Source organism: Plecotus auritus (genome assembly GCF_963455305.1).
Source record: "Plecotus auritus genome assembly, chromosome: 2".
Classification (NCBI taxonomy): domain Eukaryota; kingdom Metazoa; phylum Chordata; class Mammalia; order Chiroptera; family Vespertilionidae; genus Plecotus; species Plecotus auritus.
This window is the reverse complement of record NC_137771.1, coordinates 4,454,300-4,479,805: the sequence shown is the minus strand read 5'-3', so window position 1 is coordinate 4,479,805 and position 25,506 is coordinate 4,454,300. Positions and strand designations below refer to the sequence as shown.

The 25,506-nt window shown below is 44.3% G+C and overlaps 1 protein-coding gene across 5 annotated transcripts in view; it reads left to right on the top strand.

Annotated features, from left to right (window-relative positions):
- RERE (arginine-glutamic acid dipeptide repeats) overlaps positions 1-25,506 on the top strand; it is a 400,567-nt gene that overhangs the window by 290,630 nt on the left and 84,431 nt on the right. For all 5 annotated transcript variants that reach the window (XM_080658269.1, XM_080658266.1, XM_080658268.1 and 2 more), the window contains one exon: positions 14,254-14,352. In XM_080658269.1, coding sequence (XP_080514395.1) covers positions 14,254-14,352 — 99 coding nt within the window. The remainder of the gene's footprint in view (positions 1-14,253; positions 14,353-25,506) is intronic.

Sequence of the window (25,506 nt, the reverse complement as noted above, 5' to 3'; positions counted from 1 at the left end):
TGTATTTCTTTTTACTTACATGAAAACAGTTCTGAACAGATGCAGAGGAGGAAGATGTAATAAATGTGTTGACCTCTCTTACTGAAGGAGGAGGGTATTCCTAGTGACAATGGGCATACTCCTTAACGTACGTTCGCAGAGATAAGTTTTATTATATTTTACTTTTTTAAAAAAGACACTTTTTTTAGTACGTTTTTATTGATTTCTAGAGAGAGAGGAAGGGAGAGGGAGAAGGAAACACTGATCAGCTGCCTCCACAACCACCACCATGAGAGATCCAGCCTGAAACCTGGGCATGTGCCCTGACTGGGAATTGAACCAGTGACCCTTCATTGCATGGGACATCACTCAGCCAACTGAGCCATACCAGCCAGGGCTATATTTTACTGTTTTAAATTGTGATCATCTATAAATGCAAAATTGCTTTATGATTTTACGTGATGGTAAAAATATTACGTTAAAATATGACAAAGCAGTGGTGCTCCCTCTGGAAGACCTTAGAAGTGTTTCTGTGTGTACTGTTCCAGGTTTGTTTCTCATATGCGGTTTTACTAGGCCCCTCTGTGCCCTTGTAGCTTACAATTACTTTGTAAACATAATGCTGCATAACATATATACTGAGTGGCCAGATGATGATGATCTCTGAACGCATAATAATCTGGCCACTCAGTGTATATCCTCCTATATAATAAAAGGCTAATATGCAAATTCTCCCCTCCACCAGGAGTTCGACCAGCAGGCAGGCTGGCCAACCGCCCATGTCCCCTCCCCGACCCCACCCATGCACGAATTCACGCACTGGGCCTATAAAATATATATATGTATGTACACACACACACACACACACACTGAGTGACCAGATTATTATGCATTCAGAGATCTTAATAATCTGGCCACTCAATGTAGATGGCTGATATCATTCTAATGGAATTAATTCAGCTATCTTTAAGTGCTTGCATTTATTTGGCCTTTTACAAAATAGACCTTTGCTAGTATATTTATGTGAACAAACTGTAGCAGAGCCCTATAGTTTCAGACTAAGGTTTTCTAGAAAATATCATGCTGACTTATTTTTACTGAATTGATATTGGATTTCATTCTTTCTCATTTCCTAATAAAATGACTTCTTTTTCTCAGAAACTTATTTGTATTTTTATGTTTACCTTCTCTCACTAACACTAAATAAACTTATTTGTATTTTTATGTTTACCTTCTCTCACTAACACTAAATATACATATATATGTATATATATGTTTGTGTGTGTGTATATATGTATATGCTCACGTGTGTGTGTGTGTAGATATATATATGCGTGTGTGTGTGTATATATATGTGTGTGTGTGTGTGTAAAATTTGTAATCATGCAGCAAGGATTTCACCTCTTTCTGGACAGTTTTATTCCTTGAAATATGGATTGCTGTTAGACATTTGGGTTAAGCTTTTTACATATTCAAGAGAGTATATATTTGTTTGCTTATTTATGCATATCCACAGTTCCTTCAACAAAGGATTCAGGACTTCCAATAGCTTAATAGTTAGTTTTTTATCTGTGATCTATAAATATCACTGTTTGTTAACCATTGAATATTAATCATCTTTGTTTTCTGAGCCATAGTTCGATGGCAGGGAGGCACTAAATAGTTGTTGAATGATTGAATAAATAAATAAATCAGGTTCAAATCCAAATGTAAAGTTGTCATAGCAGAGTATGCCAATAGGCCTATTTGAAGGGTCATTTTTCATCTTTCTTTCCTTTATTCCAAAGTATTAAGTCCATAGACTTCCTATTTGTTCATCATAAATGGACTCACCGAAGCATCCGGCCCTGGGCCAGCCTTGCAGGGCTGAGGACTTCAGTGAACGCCAAGTGTCCCCAGCTCCCATTAAGGCATTGCCCGGAGCCCTTTCATTGCCGTTTGTCTAAAAGTACGATCAGGAGTCTTCTGACATTCTTTCCACACCACACCCTTTACTTACAGTCTTCTCTTTACTATTTTTCCATTCGGTTCAGTCATCATTAAACGGTTATAGGATGGTGGTTTTTCTCTCAGGGTTTTGATGTTGAAAACAGTAATGGGAAAAGTCAATATGCTGTATGATTTCTTTTCATGGAAATCCAGTAGTTTTAGAACAGTGCCTTATATAAATCAATCCTGACAAACACCTTGTTTTATTTATGTAATAATAGAATATTGGAGTCTACTGTGCATTATGAGTTAAACATCGAGCAAGTGAAGATGAAGAAAGAGACCATGCACCTGAGGTTTCTTGATATAATCAGTACCTTTCAACTGATTATCAGCATCATAATATGTAAATTTGAGTTTTAATTTATTATACTTGGACCAATCAGAAAAATTGTTAACTTTTGTTTTGAAAAGTATTTGTTTAGAAATTTACCAATGTAGCTCTTCTTGGCCTGAGAACTTCATAAATTCACTTCTGTTCAAAAGCTGCAGGCAACAAAACAACACTTTAAACATAAAATACATGATTTAATCTTTTGGTTTCATTTAGGTGAAGATGACTGTTTAAACTTAATGCGTATTTTTGTTTCTTTTTAGATAATCTGTAGCTTGACTTAAAGTTGAACTTTGTGCCCCACTTGATTCTTTCCTCTAAACATGACAGTTTCTCAGGAGCAGGTGGGGAGACAGAAGGCCACTCAGAGCAGTGACCTCTTGTGACAGCACCTTTCTTACTTACACAGCAGTGATCTCACTTGTGGTCATTTTAACTGAAATGTCTTTGCTCCTGAGGCAGCTCTTCCCAGTTGTGGCCCCCACTTGGCTTTTCCATGTGAACCACTCTCACGTTTCTTGAGCCATTTCTTTCTTTTATCTCCTTTTTATATAATAGTTTTATTGATATATTAGAGGCCTGGTGCACAAATTCGTGCACGGTTGGGGTCCCTCGGCGTGCCCGGAAATCGGGGCGATTGGGGCTGTCTTGCCCAGCCCTGATCGGGGCCAGCTGGCCAAGGGGGAGGGACCACAGGAAGTTGGCTGGCTGTGGGAGGGACCACGGGAGGTTGAGTGTCTGCCCCCTGGTGGTCAGTGTGTGTCATAGCTACCAGCCTGTAGTACAGTCTTAAGAGTCACTTAGACTTTTATATATATATATATATATATATATATATATATATATATATATATATATAATTCACATACTATATATTTCACCCCTTCAAAGTGTACAAATTGAAGGCTTTTGGTGTGTTCACAGACTTGTGTAAATAGCATCACCATCAATTTTGGACCATTTTCATCACCCCAAAAAGAAATCTTTACTCATCAGTCACTCCTCACTTCATCTGTATGGAATTGTACAATATGTGGTATTTTGTGACTGGCTTCTTTAACTGAGGGTAATGTTTTTGAGTTTCATCTATGGTGAAATACTAGCCATTTTTATACATAGCCATTTTATGTCTCCTCTGGTGAGCTTTGTCTGTGTGTCTTTTAACTTTTTTTTTAAAGATTTTTAATTGATTTTTAGAGAGAGAGGAACATCAATGTGAGAGTGAGACATCAATAAGCTGCCTCCTGCATCCCCCCTACCGGGGATTAAGCCTGAAACCCAGGCATGTGCCCTGACCGGCAGTCAAACTGGCAACCTTTTAGTGCACAGGATGGCAGTCAGCTGAGCCACACTGCCAGGGCTGTGTCTTTTACAACATGGCACCTCCACTGAAGTAACACGCCCCAGATCTGATCAGCATCAGGTGGCAAGGAGTAGCCTTCGTTTTCCTACAAGGTTATCATTGTAGCTTAAGCTTTCATGAAGCGTATACATTCTTTTTTTTCTTGTGTTTTTGCCTTATTTTGTTTATTTTTTCTTTTTATATTTGCCTTTGCTAACGATTTTTCTCTCACCCTCAGCTTTTTGACTGAATTTTGAACTAGGCACAGGACCTTAAGTTTATCACTGTTCTTTCCATCTTTATTCCGTAGATATCAACTATTGGTCAGCTGCCTGGTGTCATTAACAATAAAATTAATAACAATAAAAATTAAAATTTACTTGTTATCTAGTGCTTATATGTTAGGCAAAAGTTTAAGTGCTTTTTATGAATGAATTCATGTGATCTTCATAACAGTTTTATGAGGTAAATAAGGTTACCGCCTACAGATTAATGAGCATGCCCTGTCATACATTTATATACATTATAATTTAAACTTGAGGACAGGGTAATCCTACAGCTACTGCACTCCGTGGCATCTCCTTTCTTAAGGTTTGGGATGTGTTTTGGACATTTCCAGGCTGTAGGCCGTTGTTTTGTTTTCTGTAGTTGTTGACATATCTCGTTAGGATTATGATGGATTCGGTCTCTGTGGCTTGAAATAATTCTGTTGGTTTCCCATCTACCCTGGTGGTTGATTTCTTCCCAGTACTTTCAGCGTGGCTTTCACTTCACTTTCTAGAATTACAAGTCCTTCCTTATAGGAACCTTCTTCGAAGGTGTTGTCATCTTTTTGTCTCTTGTACATAGATTTCCAGTCTCCCGTTGCCACCTTCCCTTCATTCTCTCCTGCTCAGATTATGTGCTTCCTTGTTTGGCTTTTCTAGTCTAGGTGGAATATCCTTCTATTTCTTGTTTTCCCTTTTTTGTTGTTCCTTACAGTGACTGTTGCCATAGTTCTCGTTACCTCTATGTGATAAGTTGCTGAAAAACGATGTTCCGGATCCTAACCCTGTATTTGTTGCCTTTAACTCTAGCCTCTTGCTCATCTTTAACAACTTTTGGTGTTTCTTCTGTCCTCCATCTGGATTTTTCCTTCTTACTTTGAGTACAGCCAAGGTTAGTCATATTATACTGATTACTGCTTTTCAAAACCTGCATTGTGAGGTCATCTTGGTTTTTCAAGACAGCCAGTGTCACCCGTCAGCCAGCGTCCATTGGCGCTCGGTATTTTTATGATGGTGTTACTGCTGTTCCTTTATGTGGGAGTGTTTCCTCCTCTCTGAGCTGTGGCTTCCCTCCTCCTGCCAACACGCTCTTACCCCGAAAGAAGCAATGACAGTGTGCTTGCCGTCACCGCAGCTGGAGAAGCCCGAGCCCCTCGCGGCCACAGGTCCCCATCCTGGTCTGCTCCAGGACTGAGTCTTCCTAGAACATGGGTTTATGTGAGAACCCTCTCTCTGCTGCTTCCTTAGGGACGTGTGCCCTCGAGCCAGATACTGAACCTTTCCGTTTTCTTGTCCGGTTCGGAGTACTCTGGCCATAAAAGAGTGTGCGGGGAGGATGAAATCACACCAAGCCTAACACACACAGTTCCTAGCGCATCTGATGCTCGGCCAACTTTGGCCCCCCTCTGTCTCCTCTGTGTCTCTGGGGCCGGGGGGGGGGGGGGGGAGCCATTTTTTTGCCAAGGCCATTCTCGATATTTATAAAATCATTCCTAGGGCCTGCAAAACTATCAACTTAAAAATCAGCCTGCTGCCGAAACCGGTTTGGCTCAGTGGATAGAGCGTCGGCCTGCGGACTGAAGGGTCCCGGGTTCGATTCTGGTCAAGGGCATGTACCTTGGTTGCGGGCACATCCCCAGTGGGAGGTGTGCAGGAGGCAGCTGATCGATGTTTCTCTCCCATCGATGTTTCTAGCTCTCTATCCCTCTCCCTTCCTCTCTGTAAAATATGTAAAATATCAATAAAAAATATATTTAAAAAATATATATTTAAAAAAAAATTAGCCTGCTGTATTTGGTCACACATTTAATTAACTCACTCTAATGCCTTGGCGGGGCCAAACCAAATGATTTCGTGGGTCTTATACGGAGGGCCGGGCTTTCTCCACCCCTGTGCTAGGGGCTGGCATGCTTCCTGAACACTAGTTAGTTACTCAGTATTGGAGGGAGGGTTGGTTCGGTAACTGTGTACTTCCTTCTGCAAATTAACTGGATCTTTCCCTCATCCCTTACTCTGAGCGAGTAAATTTCTTGTCTTTGCCATTATCTCTCAGATCTGCTCCCTTAAGAACATTTAGCCAGATTCAGCCTCTCTAGTGCTTCTGACATTTTTTGGGATGACAGTGGCCAACAAAAATAAACCCTGTGCTCGTTAGTTTTAGTGATAGTTCCTTGGTGGAGATCTATATTATATTTTGAGCTTGATACCAGGTCATTGGTGATGGAGGTGTGAATGGAAATACTGTATTGACACCTGTGAATCATGCGTTATGGGAAAAAAATTTAAATTTGGTCTGGAACAGATTTTGGCAAGATCTTTGTCAGTTTATGTCAGTCATTGAAATAATTAAAACTACAGAGAGAATTTCAAGACCTCTTCTAAATACAAATTTTTTTTCCTTTCTAAGTTATTTTGGCAGTTTCTTGCAGTATATTTTGCAGAGTAAAAAACTTGAAACCTACTGTTCTTAATGGATTGCAATTATTTAATATTTAGTGTGATTGCAATCTAATTCAGATAGGCTTTTTTCTAAGTTATTATAACAGCTGTAATTGTAAAAGGATGCTTTGGTCTACTAGAAACTGCCAGATGCAATGCCATTTGATCTAAAAAGGTCACAGTAAAAGAGACATTTAAATTAAGTTATAAATTACAATTGAGGAACAATATTTTGATGTGTGAGACCAGAGATGTCAGAGCAGGGAGATGTAATTCATGGGTTCATTATAGAACAGAGGTGCCTGACAGCTGAGCCATGCCAAAAGGAAAATTTATTTGCAGCATCACACAGACAGAAAATGGCAGCTAAAATGAGACGCCAGAGTGGGACCTGGAACCTGGTGGTAATACGCAGTTGATGCTAATAAGACTGCCCGAGCCCCAGAGATGTTTAATGATTGCCGTAATATAAATGAGGTGTTGGGGCATGTGCACATTTTCAATCTTATTTAAATTAAGGCCTCGTCCCTGCTCTATAAAATAACACACTTTATAACCAGGCATTAAGGTTGATTCTCTCACCTCTCTGTCCAATATACAGATTTGCTGAAATCTCAGAATTGTTTAGGCAGGAGAGTTAAAGCTTGAAACAAGATTTCCATCATGATAGCTTTGAGGAAGGATATAATTTAATGTTTATAGCAATCCATGAGAAGTTCAATCATGAGTTAATTAAACTGTAGGCAGTCATTAAGTATTATTTATTCTTTCGAGAAGCTTGCCAGTAAAGCACTTATAGATATTAAATTATAGAAAGTAATAAGCAGGGAATGATTTGTCAGGCAGAGTGAGAGGAGCCTATTTAACTTGGGCAATTATGCAGAAATGTGTTTTTCTTCTGGCGGCATGACCCTTTCTTCCTGCTGATCACACGAAGTCAGAGGCTGTCAGAAGACAATGGAGGGTGTGCAGTCACTAGTAGTGTTGGCTTGATTGAACCCCTGGCTGTTTGAATAGTCTTAGGGAAGGCTGTGTACCCAAAATCTTACTCCCCCTGGGGATGCCACTGTACAGTTACAGCCCTCTGATATTTCAGAGTCTCTTGTCACCTTGTGCCTCATTTAATGATCCAGCTGCGGGATGGTGGTATTAGGCCCATTGGACAGATGGAAACCTCAGCTCAGCTGGTTTGCGACAAAGCAGCTAACGACTCAGATCCTGCGCTGTGTTCACTCGGGTACAGAAGGCATTGGCTGGGGCAAGTCTACGTGTAACTGGCTAAACGGGTCCCGTTATATATATGGCAGCGTCTTGGGCTCCCCGTGACTCAGTGTAGCGGTTGCATTTGTTACAGTGGAACCAAACCAGGAGTTTGTTTCAGAAGCTGCTCTGTTTTAGTACCAAAATCCCCAAGCAAGTCTGCTCTGTGAGTTCATCCCTGCCCTCTTTGCTGGCACAGTGTCCGGCAGAAGGAGGGGCTCAGTAACTCTTCGTTGAATGAAGGGAAGGCCATTCTGAGCCTGATGCACCCACTGGATCTCGGCACCAGAGGGTGCGGCGTGGCGGAACAGGGCTGGGTCCCTGATGGGGAAGAGTTCCTGTTTGCTCTTTCAAGGCGAATGAAAGACCACCACCTGAGGGTTCTGGGGAGCAGGCCCTGCAGAACGAGGACAGTGCCACAAAAGAGTGACTTGAACGGCTCATGGATTGGTGAAGCATTTCCATTTTGTATCAGATTCCCCAGATCTTGACCTGCGCCCTAGGGGAGGGCGGACTTGACGTGTGTAGAAGAGCAGCCCTGCAGTTCAGTCACGTGGGAGCAGACTGACAAGTCCTTGCTTCCCTGGTTAGACACACGCATGCGCTCCTGTGCAGACGAATTTGAAAGCTGTGGTTTCTGCTGAATGACTGGCAGAGGGATGGGGATGGGGTGAGCCAAGTGCTTCTCCTCCCCGTAGCTTGCAAAGATTGGAAGCTGATTGGTCCCTGCTTTTTGCAATAATCTTTTCCCAGTGGCTCCAAAATGGTACAGATCCCTATCCTCCACATTAAAATTGCATTTAATCCCAGATTTTACCAGCCTGGCTCGGCTGCAAAATGGACAGACAGGTTTATTTATCTTGCTTTAATTGCTTTCCAAGGCTACAAAGTGAAGCTGTACGGCATTTGAGGGTGCACCCTCCCACCCCGCTTTGCAGTTTCTCTAGGGAAATGGTAGAAAAGCTTATCCTTATTAAAGGACTTGAGCTTAGCAATGTTGGGAAGCCTGAACCGAGTTTCCTGACTATATAGATGTGTCTGTGTGGGCAAGACCAGTTGTTTAACATTTGAAACCCACATAATGTTTTTCATGAGATGAAATGATTCTAATTCTTCAGAGCTAGATGCTGTATTAGAGGGGAATGTTTTTAATGACAATTTTCGCAGATTTAAGAGAGCCAGTATTAGGTAAACTTAGCGAACTCTAATTTACATGAAGAATAGAGTTGAAATACCCGGTTTAGCTCTTCCTCAAACATTATTGGGCCCTAGTCTGAACATAGAAAACTAACCCCTTTCAAGAAGGGCTTGCTTGGGCCTGATGCATCAAGCAAAGGCGGTAGGTAAACCCAGCCTTTTAGGAGCCTAGTGTGTGGACCTGACATCCAGTCAGATGTCATACGAAACCAGTGCTTTAAACCAGCGGTCGCCAAGCAGTGGTCCGCGAGGTCCGAAAGGTTGGCCACCGCCGCTTTAAACGGCTTCTCACAGGTTCCCCTCTCAGTCTTGCATTTCTGATGTTCACAGCGTATCTAGCCCAGGACCTGGAATAGTACCTGGGACAGTGTAACACGCAGTGCATGTGTGTGGAAGGATTGAAGGGTATCCTGGATGCCAGTAATTTCCCCAAAGTGCTCAACAGACAATCTTTTTTTTTTTTTTTCAAATGTACAAACTTTTTTTTATTTTTATCTATTTTTTAAAGTATTTTTATTGATTTCAGAGTGGAAGGAAGAGGGAGAGAAACATCCATGATGAGAGAGAATCACCGATCAGCTGCCCCCCACATCCCCCCACTGAGGATCGAGCCCACAACCTGGGCATGTGCCATTGACCGGAATCGAACCCAGGACCCTTCAGTTTGGAGGCTGATGCTCTATCCACTGAGCCAAACCGGCCAGGGCGCAACAGACAATCTTTATTCTTGTGAAGCTGTGTGGACCGTAACACCTTTAGGATATAAAAAGCGTATGTTTAGTGAAATATAACTAAAGTACTTCTGTAAAGCTCTCAGAATTTCCTCAGCCAGGATTTCTGGAAAGTGGAAATAAATGTTTTTAACGTTAAGAAAGTGACTGCACGGGCCTGGTGTCTCAGTTGGTTGGAGCATCATCCCATATAACAGAAAGGTTGCGGGTTCAATTCCAGGCCAGGACACAGATTCTGTATTATAGAATTTGGCAAAAAGGTTGCAGGTTCAATCCCCCGTTGGGGTGCTTATGGGAGTCAACTGATCGCTGTTTCTCTCCCTTCCTCTCTCTAAAATTAATAAACATATCCTCGGGTGAGGATTAAAAATATATGTATGTGTTTTTAAACAAAAGGAAGAAGGAAGTGACTATTGAGAAAGGTTCCATTTGGTTCCCTTGGAAGCGGGAGAGGGCATGCGGGCAAGCCCGTGACCGAGCTTTGGTGCTGGCCTCGCTGCGTGATTGCTGACAGCACAGTGTCCCCTGCCTGTGTTTGTTCCAGGAAGATCTCCTCGCTGTTGGTCAATACTCCTTTTCCTTCTCAAATGTGTCTTTCTGTAGAAGTGGGAGAGGTAGACACTCTAAGTATTTATTGGGTTTATGTTACGGAACATAATATTTTTAGAAATAGGACTATTTTAACAGGACAGTAGATCAAATGAAAGGGAGGAGTTACCGCTATTTAGAGATCAGAGGAGCGGAAGGAAGCTCAGGTTACCACAGAAATTGCAGCAGCTTCTTCAAGGGAAAGTGTGATCTCAGATCGAGATTTGTAAAGAAGGCGAGAGTGCTGGGCTGCTCAGGAGGAAATGCCTCTTTCTCTAATACTACTGAGCACCTCACTAGAAAGGTAACTGAAGGGGTCCTGCAAGCCATAGTCAGCCTCTCTGATAACATGAGACAACCACAAGCACACGCTCCGTGAGTTATTCAGAACATTCTCCCCGCTGTCACTTAAAGCTCTCCATGTTCACTGAGAGGCAGGCATGTCTTAGGGAGGAATGACATTGGGCTGCCCTTCAATCACTCGTTCACTTTTGCAATGGCATTTATGTTCTTATGAGTAATTTCCTATTATCAGCTATATAAGGTTTAACATTTTTAAAAAATTTCTGTGTACTGAACCAGAGTTTTAATCAAATTTTGTAAATTATTAACATGAGTAATTAGGTGAAACATAAGTGGTTCTTGTTTATAGTTTAACAATTATTTTTTAATATGTATATTATTATTATTATTATTGATTTCAGAGAAAGGAAGGGAGAGGGAGAGAGAGATAGAAACATCAATGATGTGAGACAATCATTGATCAGTTGCTTCCTGCACGCCCCACACTGGGGATTGATCCGGCAACCAGGGCATCGGACCGTGATTTCCTGGCTCATGGGTGGACACTCAACCACTGAGCTAACCCACCTGGACACGGTACTTTTTCTCTATCTGAGAAGGCTGCTCTCTATATCTAGAAAGTTGATGAAGACTGAGATGAGACCACTCCCTTTATTTTTTCTCTTTCCTATTTAAAAACACACGGCTCACACTCACTTAGCATACTCTGTGCTAGGTACAGTCCTAAGCAATTGACATGCATTTGTTATCCTCACAAGAGCCCCGAGAGCTAGGTTTATTATTACACTAATTTTTAAAGGAGATGAAATTGGGGCCCAAAGAGGGATAAGTCACTTGCTGAGATCACACACCTGGTAAGCAGTAGAGCTAGAATTTGAATCCATATTCTGGCTCCAAAGTCCACTGTTTTTCATCGCTCCTTGTAATTACCCCATATACTGTAATTACCTTTTGTAAAATGTTCGTTTGCCATGAGCTTTTTCTTAAGAATTTATAATTTAATCAACTTGAATTGATTTCTAATTATCACTAAAATGTGTGCTTTTTTAAAAATATATTTTTTTATTGATTTCAGAGAGGAAGGGAGTGAGAGAGAGAGATAGAAACATCAATGATGAGAGAGTATCATTGATCGGCTGCCTCCTGCATGCCCCCTGCTGGGATCGAGCCTGCAACCTGGGCATGTGCCCTTGACTGGAATCGAACCTGGGACCCTTCAGTCCACAGGCTGACGCTCTATCCACTGAGCCAGACCAGCTAGGGCAAATGTGTGCTTTTTAAAAAATTAAATAGGCATGCAATTTTTCCTTTTATTCAATCAAGATTGTTAATCTCTCGCCGAAACCGGTTTGGCTCAGTGGATAGAGTGTCGGCCTGCGGACTGAGGGGTCCCGGGTTTGATTCCGGTCGGGGGCATGTGCCTTGGTTGCGGGCATATCCCCAGTGGGGAGTGTGCAGGAGGCAGCTGATCGATGTTTCTCTCTCATTGATGTTTCTAGCTCTCTATCCCTCTCCCTTCCTCTCTGTAAAATATCAATAAAATATATTTAAAAAGAAAAAAAAAAAAGATTGTTAATCTCTCTTTACAGATCCTCGCTATATTATAGAATTTGGCAGATACTTGCTTGGTCTGGATATTAGGCAAACTATGAAAATCTAACTATTTTTATTTTACACTTCTGAAAGAAGACTAGACAGTTTTCAAGCATTTGCAAAATATAGAACTTTGAGTATTTAGTTTGTTTATTTAGTAAAGTATTTATAGTATATGCTTTTCTTTTTAAAGTAGTCTAATGCTAAATTTTATAAAAATACATAAGCTAATACCTAGCATCCATATCCTACTCCCTCACTCCTGCACACTGTACCACCACCAAAGCAAGATTCAGCATTCACCTGGTGGGCGTTTTGTCTTATTTTAAGGTAGTAGCCTTGACTTCTTTGGACAGTCTGGATTGAAATTAAATTGGGGACCTCTAAACTGTGAGAATGCTCAGAACATTTTAATACGTAATACATTCTGTTTCCATGAATGAGTATTTGTGCAATGTTTCTTTCATTCAATAAATACTGACCACAGACTTTGCCCAGCCCTGGCGCTACAGCAGCTGCTAGTAAGGCAGTCGACATCCTTCTGAGACTCTTACTAAAGAGAGGAAACCCAGGGCGCTCTCCTTGTGTGAGTCCACAGCTCTTTGCCTACACCCGTGGTCGGCAAACTGCAGCTCGCGAGCCACATGCAGCTCTTTGGCCCCTTGAGTGTGGCTCTTCCACAAAATACCACGGCCTGGGCGAGTCTATTTTGAAGAAGTGGCGTTAGAAGAAGTTTAAGTTTAAAAAATTTGGCTCTCAAAAGAAATTTCTATCGTTGTACTGTTGATATTTGGCTCTGTGGACTAATGAGTTTGCCGACCACTGGCCTACCCCTTGATGATAGTAGCTTCTACAACCTACCTGATATTGTCATCTCGTATGTGTTGTATCCTCATAACACATCCTCACTGGTTTGTGAGTTTTCTGGAAGTGAAAACTGTGACCTAATAAGGTTTGTGACTTATTGTACTGAGTGTTCAGCAAATACCAGTGGTTTGTTCAAACAAGGCGTTGAACAAGGTGAGAAGATCAGAATTCCACTCCCTGGGGGCAGGGATGCCTCTGCCTGTTTTGTTTGCTGCTGCAGCCCCAGGGCCTAGTCCAGTGCCTGGTGTGGAATAGGCTCTCAGTCAACATAAGGCTGAATGAATTCAGGTAAATGGAGATTTAGATTTGGGCTCAGGCTACCTAGGGACGCTCATTAAAGGCATTTAGTAATTAATTTAACGAGTATTTCTTCTGGATCGCCTTATGCTGCGGCCTGTGCTAGCCACCGGAGATACAGGTCTTAGCCCAAACAGGTTCTTGTATCAGAGAAATAGATCTGAGAGGGAAAGGCAGATTTCCAGTGAGAGTTTTGGAGGGATGGCCACAAAGCGGAAAGGTAGATTGAGCAGAGGGTCTTTCTGCCTGCTGCTTCTCTCCACTGTCTGCACGTTGAGACCCGGGGACCAGGAGTGGGTGGGGTCACAGGAAGCAAGCCAGAGACAGAGGGGTCAGTGGCACCAGGCACTGCGTGGCCTCAAAAAGGATACGGAGTGAGTAAAGTTCATTAGAATGTGTAGATAAACTAGCATCTTCATTCAGATGTCCTGAAATGTTCGTGTACTGTTACAGAATTATTTGTTTCTTTAAAAAGGTCTTACATTTTAGGTACGTGAGTTTTTTTTAGTGAAATTACTGCAGTTTGAAGACTTAAGAGAAAGAGCATGAGTGTCGTTAGGCTGCTTTGGGGAGAACGGGACAGAGTGAGAGTCACCTTAGCTGGGGTTGAGTCTCTTGGCTCTGCTGCCTATTGGCTTAGTGCGGTGAGCACATTCACTTGACCTTTCTCTGCCTTAGTGTCCTCATCTGTGAAATGGGATGAAATAGTACCGATCCCATAAGATTAAATGAGAGAATACCTTCCTTGTAGGGTTAAGAAAAATCATGAGTGCACGGGATGTGCTTAACACTGTGCCAGGCCAGCTGTTGAGTAAATATGTATTATTGTTCTTAATTCTGTTCCTGTCATTGCCGAAAGGTTCCCTGCCCTACCTGTCACCCTCTCTCAGAACAGCTGGAACGGGAAGGGTGGCTGAGTAGAAGCAAATTATCCTGATGACTGAGATGATTGTGAGTCCGTGTGCCCAGTTAGCCGTCCTAGTCGAGTAACGCGGGGCTTCCCTTTATTGATGTGCTTCCGGTCCTGTCATTTGTCGCAGTTAACTAACTAAAACTGTTGTTGTTTAGCTACACGAAAGCGGATATGATGCTGGCAAGGCCCTGCAGCGCCTGGTCAAGAAGCCTGTGCCTAAGCTGATCGAAAAGTGCTGGACCGAGGATGAAGTGGTAAGCTGGGGCAGAGGGTGCTATGTGGGCAGGTCATTGGGCGTTTGCTTCTCCAGGCGTGACCTGCTACTCGGGGGCAAGGGGCTCATTCCAAACACGCAGTCACGTGTACAGACCGGCTGTGGCGTCCATCGGGCAAGGGAAGGAGCCTTCAAGCTTCAGGGCTGTACAGAAAGGTTTGATTTTGGTAAGCTAGGGTTCCATCGATGATGGTAAAGATTTTCCCAGGTTTCATGCAAAGAGAGAGGAAACTGAGTTATTCTTTTTAAAAGTTTGTTGGTTGGCTGGTTTTTGATGCAAGCTAGTGTTTGGCACTTCCCCATTTTCAAACACAAGCATATTAAAACCAGTTGATACATACAGTAATTAGAGTGGGGCTGGTGGCTTTTTTATCTTGAAGGCCGGCAGGATCCCTAACCTGAAGGACATTAGTCAAAAGCAGGAAGCATAGCCTTGATCAGATAACTACATTGGGTCTTCCGTATGCGTTCTGTTATCATGGCCCTTGAAGGAGGTGAAGAGGTAGAAATGTGCACACAAATAGAGTCCCAGACGCACGGGTTGCTCCCAGCAGAGTCCTCATGAAGCCAGGCCCCCATCTGTGACGGTGAAAGGTAACTAGGAAAAACTGAGCGTCTTGTGCTTCTGCCGATGAGTGTTACCTACTGCTTGACGTTTGCCCTTTAGGGTGAGTGAGGTTAAGATGAAGGCTGGCACCTCGACACGTATTGATTGTAAGTTCCTCACCGGTGTTTTAAAATAGGCTAAGAAAGCGTGCTTGGAGACTTCATGTGCTTTCCTGTTCCTGCTCTTTGTTTTTTCAGCAATGTTTATTGAGTGCTAACGATGTGTCAGGAGCCATGTCAAGAGGAACACAAGCTCTCTCCTCTCCGGCTTATGTTTTAAGAGAGAGACCACCTGTAAACCCGTGTCAAGTGGTGGCATGTGTGCTGAGGTCTGAAGGTCGGGGATACCCGGGGAGGGGTGCTTGCTGTCTTTTGTAAGGGACTCAGAAAGTCCTGGTAAGGGCCACTTGAGCAGAGACCTTAGCAAAGTGAGGGGTGAGCCTTTGGATACCGGGAATTCCGGGCCCTAATGTCAAAGGAAGCTCACCCGGCGCGTTCGAGAACTAGGTGGGAACACACTGTCTGGAGGTGGGTGGCAGGGGAGGGGCCTGCAGGGGGCAGAGCCGACGTGGCCAGTGGACCTAGTCGGCACCTTGCTGTTCGCTCTGTAGATTCTGAGCCGAGGAGTGGCTCCGTCTGCCAGTGGGTGCACTGTGCTGAGTGGAGAGTGAGCTTTGGGGCTGTTGTGGGAGTGCAGGCCCAGGACCAGGAATTGTTAGTGCAGTGGATCTCGGGTACATACCGAAGGTAGAGTGTGGAAGTTTGTTCATGGTTGCCTGGGGGGCGGGGAGGGGGCGGAGGAAGTTTGAGAGGAGTGGGGAAATCTAGGCCACAGTGAGGATGGACTGAAGTGGTCCATCCGCACTGTTAAGTAATAGTGGTCCCTTAAGACTCTAAGTTTATCAGTTTATCAGGCGTAGGTGAAGTTGGTGGTGCTGTTTGAAGTTAAAAATTTTTAAACCTTACATGATTATGAAAGTGATGGAGACATCTTAAGCATTTGAGATTGTTCGGACAATGACCAAAGTAAAGATGTTAAACTCACTTGTTTTGAAAAGTCATTTGATGTTGTTTTTCACTGTAGACCGACTGGGGTGAGGAGATAAGAGCTTTGATTGATAAAAATTTAAAATTCTACAGTCCTTTGTAGAAGAAAGACATAAGGAGATGAAAGGATGGAATAAATGTGTAGAATGGGACCATTTACACACGTACGCGGTAGCGGTTTCTCGTCCTTCTTCTCCCTCAGTTCTTGAGCTTTTCCCTCCTTCCCTTTCGGTCTCTCCTCTCCGCCACCTCGTGTTCCTGATGGTCCCCCCCTTTTCCCTCCTGCTTCCCCAGCTCCTCACTAGTCATGACCCCTTCTCTCTCCTTTAATTTCTGCCTTGACCTTTCATTCCCTTGGGGATTTAAAATTCCAGCTTTAAAGAAAGCTCTTCCTGCTGGAAAGAGAGCTGGCTTCCTTTTCCTACAGCTTCTGTGGGGCACAGTGTGGACTGGGTCCCCACCTCTGCTGCACGGGGACGTGAGCAGAGAGTAGAGGGAAGGGGAGTCTCACACGCGGGAAAGTCCAGCTCCATCTGAAAAATGAACAGGACTCCAGGGCGCCGTGCTTCCCCAGTACAGGGTAATGACACAGGGTCATGTTTCAGTGGGAGTTTTGAGATTTATTTTTCCATTTATCTTTATTGTTGAGAGTATTACAGATGTCCCCTTTGTTTTTATTTTTTCCCCCAGTGACCCTCTCTACCCAGTACCCGCCCCTCCCAGGCCTTTACCAAACTATTGTCTGTGTCCATGGCCTATGCATATCCTATATAATAAAGAGGTAATATGCTAATTGACCATCACTCCAACACACAAAATGGCCACCCCCATGTGGACACAAGATGGCCACCACAAGATGGCCAGCAGGGGAGGGCAGTTGTGGGTGATCAGGCCAGCAGGGGAGGGCATTTGGGAGGGACCAGGCCTGCAGGGGAGGGCAGTTAGGGGTGACCAGGCCTGCAGGGGAGGGCAGTTAGGGCCGACCAGGCCTGCAGGGGAGGGCAGTTGGGGTGACCAGGCCTGCAGGGGAGGTCAGTTGGGGGAGACCAGGCTGGCAGGGCAGGGCAGTTAGGGGCAATCAGGCCAGCAGGGGAGCAGTTAGGCATCAATCAGGCTGGCAAGGGAGTGGTTAGGGGGTGATCAGGCTGGCAGGTAGAAGCGGTTAGGGGCAATCAGGCAGGCTGGCAGGCGAGCAGTTGGGAGCCAGCAGTCCTGGATTGTGAGAGGGATGTCCCAGATTGGAGAGGGTGCAGGCTGGGCTTAGGGACACACACCCCAACCCCCATGCACGAATTTCATGCACTGGGCCTCTAGTATGCATATAAATTTCCCAGTTAATCTCTCTCTCCCTCACTCACCCACCCCTTCCCTCTGAAATTCATCAGACTGGTCCATGCTTCTATGTCTCTGGATCTATTTTGTTCATCAGTTTATTTTGTTCATTAGATTCTACATATGAGTGAGATCATGTGATACTTACCTTTCTCTGACTGGCTTATTTTGCTTAGCATAATACTCTCCAGGTCCATCCATGCTGTTGCAAATAGTAAGAGTTCCTTTTTTACTGCTGCATATAGCATTCCACTGTGTAAATGTACCACAGCATTTTTATCCACTTACCTACTGCTGATGGGCACTTGGGCTGTTTCCAAATCTTAACTATTGTAATTGCGTTGCTATGAACATAGAAGTGCATATGTTATTTCTGATAGGTGTTTCGGGTTTCTTAGGATATATTCCTAGAAGTGGGATCACTGGGTCCAATGGCAGTTCCATTTTTAGTTTTTTGAGGAAACTCCATACTGTTCTCCACAGTGGCTGCAGCAGTCTGCATTCCCACCCGCAGTGCACCTTTCTCCACGTCCTCGCCAGCACTTGTTGTTTGTTGATGACAGCCATTCTGACAGATGGCACCTCATTGTTGTTTCAATTTGCATCTCTCTGGTGATTAGTGATGTTGAGCATTTTTCATATGTCTCATGGCCATTAGTATGTCCTTTTTGGAGAAGGGTCTGTTTAGGTCCTCTGCCCATCTTTTTTTATTGTATTGTTAGTCTTTCTTTTGTGGAGGTGTATGAGTATTTTATGTATTTTGGAAATTAAGCCCTTATCAGATGTATTGTTGGTAACTATGTTCTCCCATGCAGTGGGCTCTCCTTTCATTTTGTTGATGGTTCTTTTGCTGTGCAGAAGCTTTTTATTTTTATGTTCCATTTGTTTATTTTCTTCTTAGTTTCCTTTGCCCTAGGACAGTGGTCGGCAAACTGCGGCTTGCGAGCTGAGGTTTGCCGCTCTGTTGACTAATGAGTTTGCTGACCACTGGGATAGGGGCTTAATCACAAAGAACAACAACAGCCTGTAATTATTGGAACCGAGAGTCTAGGTCAGTGGTCGGCAAACTCATTAGTCAACAGAGCGGCAAACGGCAGCTCGCGATCCGCAGTTTGCCGACCACTGCCCTAGGAGATGCATCGGTAAACCTATTGCTACGAGAGATGTCTGAAATTTTGCTGCCTGTGGTTTCTTCTAAGATTTTTATGATTTCACAACTTACATTTTAGTCTTTTATCCATTTTAAGATTACTCTTGTGTATGGTGTAAGTTAGTGGTCTAGTTCATTTCTTTTAGCATGGACCTGTACAGTTTTCCCAGCATCATTTATTGAAAAGACTTTCTTTATTCCACTGCATGCTCTTGCCTCCTTTGTCAAATATTAATTGAGTATAATGGCTGGGGTTGATTTCTGGGTTCTCTGTTCTGTTCCATTGATCTATATATGCCTTTTCTTGTGGCAGTTCCATGCTGTTTTGAGTACAGTGTCTTTGTATTATAACTTGATATCTGGTATTGTGATTTCTCCAACTTTGTTCTTCTTTCTCAAGATTGCTGAGACTAGTCAGGGTCATTTTTGATCCCATATAAGTTTTTGGAGAATTTGTTCTAGATCTGTGAAATATGCCGTTGGTATTTTAATAGGGATTGCATTGGGTGTATAGATTGCTTTGGGTAGTATGGACATTTTAATAATGTTGATTCTACCAATCCGTGATGTGAATGTTGTTACATTTCACGTTGTCCCAGAACTCCCTTAAACTCTCCTCCTGCTTTTTAATTATTTTTTTTTTTCCATTTGCTGCTCTGAATGGGTATTTTTTTCTACCTTGTCTTCTAATTTGCTGATTCAGTCCTTTGCTTCTTCTGGTCTGCGTTGAATCCTTCCAGGGTGTTCATTATTTCAGCTATGTCATTCCTCATTTCCAGTTGATTCTTATTTATTGTTTCAACCTCTCTTTTCATGTTGGTGTAGCTCTCATTAAGTCCCTTATAATTCTCATTCAGTTGCTTGTAATTCTCACTGAGCTGTGTGAGCCATTACTTTGAATTCTTTATTTGACAAACTGCTTGCCTCCATCTCATTTAGGTCTTTTCCTGGCGAGTCCTCCCTCTCTTTCATTTGGGAATTGTTTTTGTCTCCCCGTTTTTGTTGTCCCTTTGTTTCTGTTTCTCTGTATTAGATCAGACTGCTGTACCCCCCAGACTTGGTAGCATGGTCTTAAGTAGTAGACGTTTTGTGGGACCCAGTGGTGCAGTCTCAGACCTCCTGAGCTGGGTGTTCTAGGAGAGCCCCTGGCCTGAGTTATTCGGGTTCTCCTGTGGTGGTTGGTCTTGAACGTTATTGTCCCTTTCGTGGGTGGAATCTCCTCTCACTCTGGCTGACTGTGTGGCTCAGCCCTGACCACATCATGTGAACTGTTGTGCAGGTGCGGACAGAATAGAACAAAATATAGCACCACAAAATGCAAACAAGACAAAAACATACACAAGACTCCTACAGCAACAACAAAAGCAACCACCAGAGAAGAGAGAATTAGAAAAGAGACCAAGAAAGATAGAAGAAAAGAAAGAAAGAATATGAGGAGAAAAATAAAACAAAAAAACCTACAAAAACAAAAAAGGGGGGGAGGAATATGTAGGTGCAGAGCTGAAATAAAGAAATGAAGAGTAGAGAATTAGGGGAATAGGAGAAGGAAACAGTTTAAAATACAGGAGGAAAAAAGAAAAGAAAAAAAATTTTGAAAAGGAAAATAGAGGAGAAAGCAGATAGACCCAAAATAAGGGGGTGGGGGAGGGGATGAGAAAGTAGGGGAAAAGGAAAAGAGAGAAAGAAGAAAAAAGATTGAACAGGAAAATTAGATATATGAACAAAACAATAGAAACTAGAATAATACATCAATAAAGCAGTTAAGATAAATTTTAAAGGGGGGGAGAAAAAAAGGAAAGGGAAGTGGCATTCGTTTCAGCGGAATTTAGTGTCCCAGGGGAGCGCCCTTGGGATCCTGCTCTTCTGATGACTGGCTGGCTGTCTGTCTGCCAGTTCTGGGATGCCCGTGCCACAGTTAGGTGCTCACCACCGCCAGGAACTGTCCTCTGGCTCTCAGCACCTGCTTGAAGCTCCAAGCGATCCACAGGTTGTGTCCTTCTCCACAGGACAGGGCTGCAGCAGAAGGGGCCCAGGGCTGGGTCCGCACCCCTCCCCTGGTCCCCGGCTCCGCCTCTCCGGCCTTTGCCTGCTAGCCAGCTGTCAATCTCCATCACTTGAAAGTCCGTTTCTGAAAGGGCGGTAGGCAGGGGCGGCGCTGCTCAGCTTTCAGGGAATGTGGAGGGGGGGGGGTGTTCCTGTCCCAGAGCGGCTCCTCTGCGAGTGGCCCCAGATACTACTCTGCCTCCGCGGACAGAGATCCTTGTGTGCAATCCAGTGGGACCCCGGGAAACACGGCGGGCTAGCCGCTCTCCTGTGCAGGGTCCTGTGACATGGGCCGGTCGCCCCTCCCCCAGTCCAGTCACTGCCACTCTCTGGGGCTTGGCCTCTGCTTTGTTTCCTCTGAAAAGGTCAGAATGCTGGGTGTGGCAGGCAGGTCTCCTGAGGGTGGGCCCTGCTGAATCACCTGGGGCGGAGTTCCTCTTTTCCCGCCCTGAGGCTCCTGGCGGGGGGCGGGGAGGGGGGCGGGGTTCGCTCCTCTCAGGAAAAATGGCCCTTTTGGTTTGGGGGCCTAAGACCAAATGCAGGACTCCCAGCAAGGCTTCCCACTGCCGACCCCGTTCCCTCCCTGCACTGCAGCCTCAGGTGAGTAGCTGCAAGTGAAAATGCCTGTGCTGCCCGGGTTTAAAAAAGAAAAAACGGCAGCTTTCAGCCCTGAAGCCTTTTGCGCTGGATGTCCGTGGCCGGGCCTCCTCTGTGGTGCTCCGGCTGTGGAGCCCAGCCTGGGCCTCAGGCTCTTCCTCCTGAGGGAACAGACCTCCCCCCTCAGCCCAGCGCTCCCTCCTCACTGGGGCCTCCTCCGCTGGGAGCTGGGTCAGCTCCTCTCGAGATCTCCCCTCTCTGTCCGCTGTTTTCTGTCTCCCCGCAGCGGGACCTCAGTTGGTAATTCCGGGTGTATGTTCCCCACGTTCGTGTTGTTTCCAGGCTGGCCCTGGGCGGAGGTGCGAGAAAAGTCTGCCCATCCAGCCCTGCAGGACCTAGGGGTCGCCCGGTGCCCTTATTTACACCAAGTTCAGCTTTGCTTTCTAAAACCTCAAAAATGAATCAGAGAGTGACTCAAGAATTGATGGGCCGAAGTGTTATCGTAAGAAAAACATTGAAACCTGTAAAGAATTTTTGTGAGTTTATTGGAGCCAAACTGTGGACACATGCCGGGAAGCAGAACCTCAGCGAATGGAGATGATGCTCCGGAGAATGGCGGGTCACATCTGTGTTTACACATTGCACTCAAAGGAGGGACGTAGTTGGGGTACTTGAAATTCACTGGTGATAGATTAAGGCAGTGGTCGGCAAACTGCGGCTCGCGAGCCACTGTTTGCCGCTCTGTTGACTAATGAGTTTGCCGACCACTGTCATATACTACCCTTTACCTGTTTGCACACAATATGCCACAATTGCCTAATCCTCACAGCTTCCAACTACACGGTAACATTTAGTCTAGTCCAGTGGTCGGCAAACTCATTAGTCAACAGAGCAGCAAACTGCGCGGCTCGGGAGCCACAGTTTGCCGCCCACTGGATTAAGGCGTTGGGATAAAGCAAAGTGAGGGAAACCCCTGGGATTGGATAAAAAGTAAAATGATGGACAAATACTTAGGTGGTTGCAGGAACAATTAACATGATAATGAAGGAATTTGTGGAATCTGTCCTGGCACCCACCACATTTGGTTGTGCCCCAGGGGCTCCAGAAAAAGGGAAGTTACAAGTTACCCAGACATTTCAATGATGTGTTACCATAGATGCAAAAAGACAGACTCAGTTAAGGTAAAGATTGCCTTGTCAGTGAAGATACCGGCCTAGGATGTAACTGCCCACCATAACCCCTTTTAGTTAAATTTCAGACCATCCTCTGTGGTTCCTTTAGGTCTCTGAGTTTGCAAGACCGCCATGCAGGCCTCCCCTGAGCTTGTCAGGGCAGCATGTGGCCCCTATCGTCCACAGAGGGAGCTTTTGATGACGGTATCTAGACCAAATCTTTGAATACTTCTCATGCAGCAATCGGCATCTGGACCAACAGGACTGCTGACCTTAGCCTGGTTTGGGCTGTGAGAAGACACCTGTTTGTGCGTGCATGTGGCCTCCTTCTGTTGAATTGACCACATTTTCTCATCCCGGAAGCACAGGAATAAGCAAAACAAATGTGTCCCAACTAAATCAGGCCTTCCTCACCCCTTTTCCCCTCTCAGTTTTCTACGTACTTGGACATCCTAGCTATTTGTCCAGTTCATTGCCTCCCGGGTATGAGTTTGATCTGAGTACAACATCATCAGTGTTTTCCTTTGCATTTATCTGGATGAGTGCTGTGTGAGAGGCTTGGTAGGATGAGTGCCTAAATCCTCAGGTGGGCCGCAGAGGGCAGCTCGAGTACTTCCGCTCCACGGAGCCCCTGTTCCGGAATGGGCTGATCTCTCCGTGCCAGTCCAGGCCCTCACCTTCTCCAAGGCCGACACTCATCCTTACCCCATGGTGACTGCCCCTCCCCGAACTGCGGCTCCTCTTCCATTTATCGGCACTTAATCCTTTGCTCCTCATGCTAGGCTTGTGTGGTCCTCACAAGCTCTGGTTCCTCAGCCTTTATTTCTGAGTCCGTTGTCCTCCTGGTTTGTAAAATGACTAAGAGGGAGAATTCATTCATGGTGGGAATCATGTCTTCGAGAGAAGAACACCTCTGCCTGTAAAGGACTTGAGTAACTTGATGGCCCTTCATTGAAGGTTATTATTTTTAAAGATTGTTCACTGTAATTAAGATTGCTCTCAATCCAGCATTTTAAAACTTGTCACAGTTAATAATTATGCATCAGGATAAAAGAGAAACACTTTTACATGCTTGAAAGTTACACTTTTGGAAAAAGTTTGAGTTACTATTAATGATACTGTCACTAACCTCTTCATAGCGCTTTCAGATACGCACTAATTCTTGAGATGTTAGGCCTCACAATTACACAGTGGAAGGCCTGTCATCCCCCACTTCCAGTGATTCCTGTGGCAGTGTCTGTGTGGGTAGATATGATGCTTCTTTTTGAAGTCGCTTGGGGGCCAAGATACTTTAAATCCGTTGAACTGAGGCAGGATTTGTGCCCGTTTCTGTCAGATCCGAGGCCAGAGGGTGTCACCTGGACCCTGCTTTAGTGGAATGACTGAGAAGCACGCTGAGAGCTAGCTCATGGCCAGGTCTTTCAGGCAAAATAAACCGGGTCAGGTCAGAGAAGCATTTGTAAAGAAGTGTCAGGCCAGTTCACAAAGTTTATTAAACACCGCGGCGTGGGCCAGGATGGAGCCAACGGGAATGCTGGCTGCTGTATTGGAGTTATACTGTGGTTAACTAGTTTCACGCACGTTATGCTAAAAACGTTGTTCCTTTTCAGGAAGCCATCCAAATCAGTAGAACTTACGAAGAGAAATACGAAAATACAGATCAGAACTTTTGTAAAAACCTGAAACCCTGGATTATTAGGTTTTTAATTAAACATGATGAACACATTTAAATATAGCACCAGGCCCCCAGGCTGAATTGCACCTAATGGAAGCGGATTAAGTCACCCTTGCATGCTTGGCTAGTTCCTCTGTTTGTTTATGCATGCAAGCTGAAGGCAGCAAACGCTGCTGTTGTCTTGTTGCTTATTGCACTGGGATTCCATTGCTGCTTGATGCTGTGCTCTTAATTAGCATTCAGCTGTTGATTATGGAAATACTGGGGGTGCTAATTGAATTCTTTTTAAAATTCAGGGCTTGCATTTTCCTTGTGGAGTTTGGCCTGACTTGGAAGGTTGTAAGATTGGGTGCTCCGCCTAGCAGTGCGGTTCACCCTTTGCTTCCCATCCATTTGGCTGTTGGTTTTGGAAATATTTTTCACGTTGAATTAGCTTTCAGCAGAAGTCCAGGTGTTGCCTAAGGAACAGGCATTGTTGCTCATGCTGTTCCTGCAGTGTTTCCATTTCATCTTGGGTCGCTGGAACTTTTACCTTGAGGTATGCTTTTTTTACAGTTCACTTGGAACCTGTAAATACGTTACACCAGTTTTGATGTGATACATTGAGGTGAACAACATAGATACAAGTAACCTCTGAAAATTTTACCCAAAGATAGCTAATCTGTGGTGGTGATAAAACTTAATTGGTCATGTCTATGGCTTTTCAAACTCATGAATTGTAAAACCATCCTTCAATTTAAAGTTTGGTTTATCATAAATATAAATGAAAATCTTTCTTTCAGAATTGACGTGGCATGGCATGGCAAACTAAGTGTTGTAGTGTAACCCCCATCTTACAAAGGACGCCTCAAAAAAAGGTCGAATTATGGAGTCATTTATGAAAAGCCGGCGGCATATGAGGGAGCAAAAGCGCTCCAGACCTCGCAGCCCCGAACAGCTTGCCTTCTGGCTTATGTGCAGAATATCACAAAAGGATGGATTATATCTTTGGGTCTGGAATGAGGAACCTGTTTCGCAAAAAAAGCATTTTTACAGAAGCAGAGTTTGAGCAATTTAGTTATCTAAAGTATTTACGAATCACTGAATCAAGAGAAACGCGTTATCTGGGGCCACCTGGACAATTTAGAATAATTGTGCTGTCCAGATTCCGGGACCACCGAGCCAACCGAAACTCAGTTATCTGTAGCTACTGAGACAATTTAGGATCACTATCTGTCCTGGGTCCCAGAGGAATGTGCTTCGATGACCAGTGAGATCACAATCCATGGGATATTCAAACTGCCATCAAGGGAGTATTCAATCATACATAAGTTCAGAAAATCAATGTAACTTTCAAATGAGTACAGAACCCAAAACAGCAAGGTTAAAATATTAAACAGCAATTTTTACCCAAGTGTGGTTGCTACCATACTTCATAAGTTGTTGAACATTTGTAACCCGTGTGGCTGCTATTACTTACACAGAACACAGCTGTGTGCAAGGTGTCTTCCTCCAGCAGCCTCTTCAGAGGCC